This window comes from Carya illinoinensis, chromosome 2 (assembly GCF_018687715.1).
Source record: "Carya illinoinensis cultivar Pawnee chromosome 2, C.illinoinensisPawnee_v1, whole genome shotgun sequence".
Classification (NCBI taxonomy): Eukaryota; Viridiplantae; Streptophyta; class Magnoliopsida; order Fagales; family Juglandaceae; genus Carya; species Carya illinoinensis.
The window spans coordinates 834-9,220 of NC_056753.1; the positions used below are offsets into that span (position 1 = coordinate 834).

Sequence of the window (8,387 nt, forward strand, 5' to 3'; positions counted from 1 at the left end):
AAACCCTAAAACCCTAAACCCTAAACCCTAAACCCTAAACCCTAAACCCTAAACCCTAAACCCTAAACCCTAAACCCTAAACCCTAAACCCTAAACCCTAAACCCTAAACCCTAAACCCTAAACCCTAAACCCTAAAACCCTAAACCCTAAACCCTAAACCCTAAACCCTAAACCCTAAACCCTAAAAACCCTAAACCCTAAACCCTAAACCCTAAACCCTAAACCCTAAACCCTAAACCCTAAAAACCCTAAACCCTAAACCCTAAACCCTAAACCCTAAACCCTAAACCCTAAACCCTAAACCCTAAACCCTAAACCCTAAACCCTAAACCCTAAACCCTAAACCCTAAACCCTAAACCCTAAACCCTAAACCCTAAACCCTAAACCCTAAACCCTAAACCCTAAACCCTAAACCCTAAACCCTAAACCCTAAACCCTAAACCCTAAACCCTAAACCCCTAAACCCTAAACCCTAAACCCTAAACCCTAAAACCCTAAACCCTAAACCCTAAACCCTAAACCCTAAACCCTAAACCCTAAACCCTAAACCCTAAACCCTAAACCCTAAACCCTAAACCCTAAACCCTAAACCCTAAACCCTAAACCCCCTAAACCCTAAACCCTAAACCCTAAACCCTAAACCCTAAACCCTAAACCCTAAACCCTAAACCCTAAACCCTAAACCCTAAACCCTAAACCCTAAACCCTAAACCCTAAACCCTAAACCCTAAACCCTAAACCCTAAACCCTAAACCCTAAACCCTAAACCCTAAACCCTAAACCCTAAACCCTAAACCCTAAACCCTAAACCCTAAACCCTAAACCCTAAACCCTAAACCCTAAACCCTAAACCCTAAACCCTAAACCCTAAACCCTAAACCCTAAACCCTAAACCCTAAACCCTAAACCCTAAACCCTAAACCCTAAACCCTAAACCCTAAACCCTAAACCCTAAACCCTAAACCCTAAACCCTAAACCCTAAACCCTAAACCCTAAACCCTAAACCCTAAACCCTAAACCCTAAAACCCTAAACCCTAAACCCTAAACCCTAAACCCTAAACCCTAAACCCTAAACCCTAAACCCTAAACCCTAAACCCTAAACCCTAAACCCTAAAACCCTAAACCCTAAACCCTAAACCCTAAACCCTAAACCCTAAACCCTAAACCCTAAACCCTAAACCCTAAACCCTAAACCCTAAACCCTAAACCCTAAACCCTAAACCCTAAACCCTAAACCCTAAACCCTAAACCCTAAACCCTAAACCCTAAACCCTAAACCCTAAACCCTAAACCCTAAACCCTAAACCCTAAACCCTAAACCCTAAACCCTAAACCCTAAACCCTAAACCCTAAACCCTAAACCCTAAACCCTAAACCCTAAACCCTAAACCCTAAACCCTAAACCCTAAACCCTAAACCCTAAACCCTAAACCCTAAACCCTAAACCCTAAACCCTAAACCCTAAACCCTAAACCCTAAACCCTAAACCCTAAACCCTAAACCCTAAACCCTAAACCCTAAACCCTAAACCCTAAACCCTAAACCCTAAACCCTAAACCCTAAACCCTAAACCCTAAACCCTAAACCCTAAACCCTAAACCCTAAACCCTAAACCCTAAACCCTAAACCCTAAACCCTAAACCCTAAACCCTAAACCCTAAACCCTAAACCCTAAACCCTAAACCCTAAACCCTAAACCCTAAACCCTAAACCCTAAACCCTAAACCCTAAACCCTAAACCCTAAACCCTAAACCCTAAACCCTAAACCCTAAACCCTAAACCCTAAACCCTAAACCCTAAACCCTAAACCCTAAACCCTAAACCCTAAACCCTAAACCCTAAACCCTAAACCCTAAACCCTAAACCCTAAACCCTAAACCCTAAACCCTAAACCCTAAACCCTAAACCCTAAACCCTAAACCCTAAACCCTAAACCCTAAACCCTAAACCCTAAACCCTAAACCCTAAACCCTAAACCCTAAACCCTAAACCCTAAACCCTAAACCCTAAACCCTAAACCCTAAACCCTAAACCCTAAACCCTAAACCCTAAACCCTAAACCCTAAACCCTAAACCCTAAACCCTAAACCCTAAACCCTAAACCCTAAACCCTAAACCCTAAACCCTAAACCCTAAACCCTAAACCCTAAACCCTAAACCCTAAACCCTAAACCCTAAACCCTAAACCCTAAACCCTAAACCCTAAACCCTAAACCCTAAACCCTAAACCCTAAACCCTAAACCCTAAACCCTAAACCCTAAACCCTAAACCCTAAACCCTAAACCCTAAACCCTAAACCCTAAACCCTAAACCCTAAACCCTAAACCCTAAACCCTAAACCCTAAACCCTAAACCCTAAACCCTAACCCTAAACCCTAAACCCTAAACCCTAAACCCTAAACCCTAAACCCTAAACCCTAAACCCTAAACCCTAAACCCTAAACCCTAAACCCTAAACCCTAAACCCTAAACCCTAAACCCTAAACCCTAAACCCTAAACCCTAAACCCTAAACCCTAAACCCTAAACCCTAAACCCTAAACCCTAAACCCTAAACCCTAAACCCTAAACCCTAAACCCTAAACCCTAAACCCTAAACCCTAAAACCCTAAACCCTAAACCCTAAACCCTAAACCCTAAACCCTAAACCCTAAACCCTAAACCCTAAACCCTAAACCCTAAACCCTAAACCCTAAACCCTAAACCCTAAACCCTAAACCCTAAACCCTAAACCCTAAACCCTAAACCCTAAACCCTAAACCCTAAACCCTAAACCCTAAACCCTAAACCCTAAACCCTAAACCCTAAACCCTAAACCCTAAACCCTAAACCCTAAACCCTAAACCCTAAACCCTAAACCCTAAACCCTAAACCCTAAACCCTAAACCCTAAACCCTAAACCCTAAACCCTAAACCCTAAACCCTAAACCCTAAACCCTAAACCCTAAACCCTAAACCCTAAACCCTAAACCCTAAACCCTAAACCCTAAACCCTAAACCCTAAACCCTAAACCCTAAACCCTAAACCCTAAACCCTAAACCCTAAACCCTAAACCCTAAACCCTAAACCCTAAACCCTAAACCCTAAACCCTAAACCCTAAACCCTAAACCCTAAACCCTAAACCCTAAACCCTAAACCCTAAACCCTAAACCCTAAACCCTAAACCCTAAACCCTAAACCCTAAACCCTAAACCCTAAACCCTAAACCCTAAACCCTAAACCCTAAACCCTAAACCCTAAACCCTAAACCCTAAACCCTAAACCCTAAACCCTAAACCCTAAACCCTAAACCCTAAACCCTAAACCCTAAACCCTAAACCCTAAAAACCCTAAACCCTAAACCCTAAACCCTAAACCCTAAACCCTAAACCCTAAACCCTAAACCCTAAAACCCTAAACCCTAAACCCTAAACCCTAAACCCTAAACCCTAAACCCTAAACCCTAAACCCTAAACCCTAAACCCTAAACCCTAAACCCTAAACCCTAAACCCTAAACCCTAAACCCTAAACCCTAAACCCTAAACCCTAAACCCTAAACCCTAAACCCTAAAACCCTAAACCCTAAACCCTAAACCCTAAACCCCCTAAACCCTAAACCCTAAACCCTAAACCCTAAACCCTAAACCCTAAAACCCTAAACCCTAAACCCTAAAACCCTAAAACCCTAAAACCCTAAACCCTAAACCCTAAACCCTAAACCCTAAACCCTAAACCCTAAACCCTAAACCCTAAAACCCTAAACCCTAAACCCTAAACCCTAAACCCTAAAACCCTAAACCCTAAACCCTAAACCCTAAACCCTAAAACCCTAAACCCTAAACCCTAAACCCTAAACCCTAAACCCTAAACCCTAAGCCCTAAAACCCGAAACCCTAAACCCGAAACCCTAAACTCCGAAACCCCAAACCCCAAACCGCAAACCCCAAACCCCAAACCCTAAACCCTAAAACCCTAAATCCTAAACCGCAAACCCAAAGCCCTATGCCCTAAGCCCTATGCCCTAAGCCCTAAACAAAACATGGCTCTTTGAATGGGTTTTTGCAGTGGTATACAGGCTTGTAGTTGTCGGGTTTGGTCCTTGGGTGTCATAGGCTGGCTTCCTTTTAGGGGAATTATTCATGGTTCCTACAGTCTTCCTCAATTCCTTATTTGGGCTCTACAAATGGGTTGACCCATTTAACGGGGCTTGCCTATAATTTAATGGGCTAAGTTTCTCGACAATTCTAAATGAGCAGTCTTAAATTCTGAAATGAGATCAAATTGTCCCATAAATATTTTTGAATTTTTAATATAAACTCTTGAGCCTAATACCAATTAAATATGGGCCCAAGTCTTGTTTTCAAATAGAGGTTGGAGTCGACCTTTCATGACTTCGATCTAACCATTACGCGAGAGAGCACGTGTAGTATGCATTCTTATCAATTTACCATCTGATACGTCGTCCATTGGGCCACATGATATTAAATATCCTTTTTAGGTAAAGGCCCACCACAACAACTTGCTATTGGGGACCGGGTCTTCCCTTGTCGCCCGCGCGTTGGACTTGTGCAAAGGCCTAGAGCACCCCCGAAAGATAAATGAATAAGCCGATATTCCCTGGCCCATGTGTGCATCCCATTTCAATTATGTTTACAATGTCAACCCGTTTCATTTGTCTTTTAGAATTTAGGATCAAGAGCCAAGGATAACATGATCTAATGGTTTATTTTTTTACATAATTATTGACTTTTAAAATCTGTTTTTATGTTTTTGATTTACAATAAGTTTGATAATGCAAATTAAATCAAGCGAATCATGAAAATCTTGAATTAGTTATTTCAACATTAATAAAATTATTAAAATATATATAATGCATTTCAAAAAATTTACACCATGTATAAACGAGCTTAAAATATAAATTTATTGATTAGTTCTAATAAAAATATAATATGAATGTAAATAGTTTTAAGAGTATGTAATTCTTGTATTTGACCTTTGTTATCCTCAGTTTTTTGTTTCCAACATTTTTGTTTATGACGTAGGTAATATCATTAAATTATATAGACAGAACAATTGTGATACTCTATACTAACTTACAAGTGTAAGTGGTATATAGGATTTCACATTAATTCGATAAAAGAAATTATTACTCTTTATAATCATTTCTTTGAGACTTTAATTGTACGACTAACTCATCTTTTTGAATTATAGTCGAGATGTGGTTTAAGCCTACCCTTTGGTTTTACAAAAGTAGTAGCATTTTTGCACAATCAAAAATTGAATGCAATACTTATTCATCTCTTAGTCTATTCTATTCATCTTAATAAAGTAAAGAACCTCATTTATTTTTCAGTACTTCCATTCGTCTTATTAGATATAAGGATAAAAAAAGTTAATAGATGTCTATTTCTATCATATTTTTATACAAAAAAATTCATTGCACAAACAAAATAAAAGAATAAATGTAGTTTTGAATATGTTAGAATCGTCTCAAATCAATTTAAGAATTAATTAATTGAATGCAGTCTAGAGTCTAGACAATTGGCCCTTCCATTTCCTACTGGACTGACTCGCGAAAATGTCAATTTGAAGTGATTTTGCGAATGATTAAAAATAAAATACTAATTATTCAAAAAAAATAAATACTAAAACCGGTTCGATTAATGCTACTGATGGTAAGCAAACAAAAAAGAGAGGAACAGCTAGCCCAACAACATTTCAAAGCCGAGACCACTAGCTATAATACTTCCTAAAAGCCCTCCTTTACCTGCCATTCCGGAAGGGATCTTCGCGATCATTTGCAGCTCGAGAATCAGAATTTGAACACGCCTCTCCGACATCATTATCAATCCCATGTGGCTCTGCTAAGACGGAGCTTCCAGGGGTCCCATGTGCTGCACCATAATAATCATAACCACCTCCTAGTTTGTACGGGTTTGGCGCCCATGGATAAACCCACTGTGGACGAGAGGGGTGGTAACACGCCCCATGCGGCGGCGGATGCGGTGGAGGCGGAGGTGGCGCGGGGTGGTAACACGCCCCATGCGGCGGCGGCGGATAATAGGCATCTGGTGGCGGATGGTGAGTTCGATAGGATGGGTACTGCACTCCAGGTAGCAAAAAGTGAACTTGCTGTGGGGCAAAAGAGAGACATTCCTCGGAGAGATTTTGCAATTTCAGCGATGGATAATGAATCTCATGTGAAGTTTGCTGATCATGAATCACGGGAAACTCGGAACCAGTCCCCATATTACTGTTCTTACCCTTTCCATTCACCTTGCAGGAGAAACTCAAAACGCCATTGGGTCTTCCGTCAGTTGTCCGGACCTGATAACTCACGAACCGGACAACACCAAAGTTAGATTCTTTGATGAGGTCCTTCAAGGGCACATGGACTTCTCCGATGGTCTTGTCTCCAAACATAAGACCTTGATGGCGCACATCAAAATGTATAAAGAGGTGGTCATAATCCTCCAATGATACCTCTTTCAAATCAAAGCGCATCTCATGATTCCAATCGGGATTCCCCTCGCCTTCTATGTCGTTTGGAGTTCTCTGTTGCTGATTCTGCTCTAGTTTTTTGCTGGGATCATCACTTACAATCGAGACGAGTGTGTAAGCTGAGAGTTTCTGGAAGAAATTGAATGCTCTTAGATCTTTACAGGACAACACTTTGAGTTCTATGGAGCTCGGTTCCATATCCAGGGAACCTTTAATCTATAGAATTCCTGGTCCAGATGCACTGATTTATGCGGCTTGCTGGAACTCCTCTCTCTCTCTCTCTCTCTCTCTCTAGTAATTATATAAGATGCAATCGCTGAACTACAGTTTTAAGAACAGTGATTTTTTGCATTCTGCTTTTACTTTTCGTATTTTATAGCATTTGTCTTTTTTATCATTTATTTTCTATTTGTTTCTGTCGGTATAGTTGGGGTCTAATTGGTCATTTCGCGTGGATAAGATATTTTGGGTTAATTTATTTGTTTGGCTTTTAAGTTTTCTTTTCATTTTTTCCGTCCCTTCTCTCTCACCCTGTCCCTTCTCTCTCACCCTGTCTGTCGGTTGGTGTAGATTTTCGAGTTCTCTCTTTCATTCTCGCTCTCTTTTATTTTATCGATCATTTTTTTTTTATGTTAGCTCTTGGTTTTTGTGGGTTTTCGGGTTTTACTTTTCTATTTACTACTTTTTATATGTTTCTTTCGGTATTAGCTCTGAATTTTTGCTTTATTTATATTTTTTGGGGTTGTTGTAGGTTGAAAATTGTAGATTTTTTTTACCGTTTTGGAAGTGTTTAAAGGTGTGAAAGTATGATTTTTTTCGTTTCGGTTTATTGATTTGGAAGGATTCGAAAAGGAAGTGACTTTGGTTCACATTACCATAGAAGTTTTACCTTTTGGTAGTTGATTTTAATGTTGGTTTAAAGTTTACATGTTTTGAGATATTTCGAAAAAGAAGAATATTTAGTTCTTGGCATTCTATTTTGTGAGTTTTTTCCGGATCTTTCCGTTTGTGTTTTTTGCGATTGTGATTGAAGTTTTAATTTTTTATGATAGATATTGATGTTGGTTTAAAGTTTGTGTTTTTTTACGTTCTTCATTACGTTAGGTTTTGTGAGTGTTTTTCATTTCTATTGTTTGGAGTTGTTGTAGGTTTAAGGTTGTAGATTTTTTTGTCATTTTGGAAGTGTTTAAAGGTGTGGAAGTATGGTTTTTTTCGTTTCGGTTTGTTGGTTTGGAAGGTTTCAAAAAGGAAGTGACGTTGGTTCACATTACCATGGAAGTTTTACTTTTTGGTGGTGGATTTTGATGGTGGTTTAAAGTTTAAATTTTTTGGGAGATTTCAAAAAAGAAGAATCGTTGGTTCTCAGCATTCTATTTTATGAGTTTTTTCTGGGTCTTTCCATTTGTGTTTTTTGAGGTTGTGATTGAAGTTTTAGTTTTTGGTGGTACATGTTGATGTTGGTTTAAAGTTTGTATTTTTTTACATTCGGTTTTGTGAGTTTTTTTGGGTCTTTTCAGTTGTATTGTTTGGACTTGTTGTAGGTTGAAGGTTGTAGATTTTTACGTTGTTTTGGAAGTGTTTGAAGGTGTTGGAGTTTGGTTATTTCCGTTTGGGTCTGTTGGTTTGGGATGTTTCAAAAATGAAGTGACTTTGGTTTGCTGTGTTCTATTTTGTGAGTTTTTTGTTACTTATTCTATTTGTTTTGTTTGGGGTTAGCATTGAAATTATACTTTTTGATGGTGCATTTTGATGTTAGATTAAAGTTTTCATTTTTTCGAGAGGATTCGAAAAGGTAGAAGCTTTGGTTCTCGAACATTCTGTTTTGTGGCTTTTTTGTGAATCTTTCCATTCTTATATTTTGGGATTGTGATTGAAGTTTTAATTTTTGGCCGTGCATA

At 39.2% G+C, this 8,387-nt stretch overlaps 1 protein-coding gene across 1 annotated transcript; it reads right to left on the bottom strand.

The window, feature by feature from the left end:
- Positions 1 to 5,613: 5,613 nt before the first annotated feature.
- Positions 5,614 to 6,832, bottom strand: LOC122295751 (protein SRC2 homolog). Its single transcript, XM_043104898.1, has one exon. It carries the CDS (start codon positions 6,685 to 6,687, stop codon positions 5,752 to 5,754), a length of 936 nt encoding a protein of 311 aa, XP_042960832.1. The 5' UTR covers positions 6,688 to 6,832; the 3' UTR covers positions 5,614 to 5,751.
- Between the last annotated feature and the right edge of the window lie 1,555 nt (positions 6,833 to 8,387).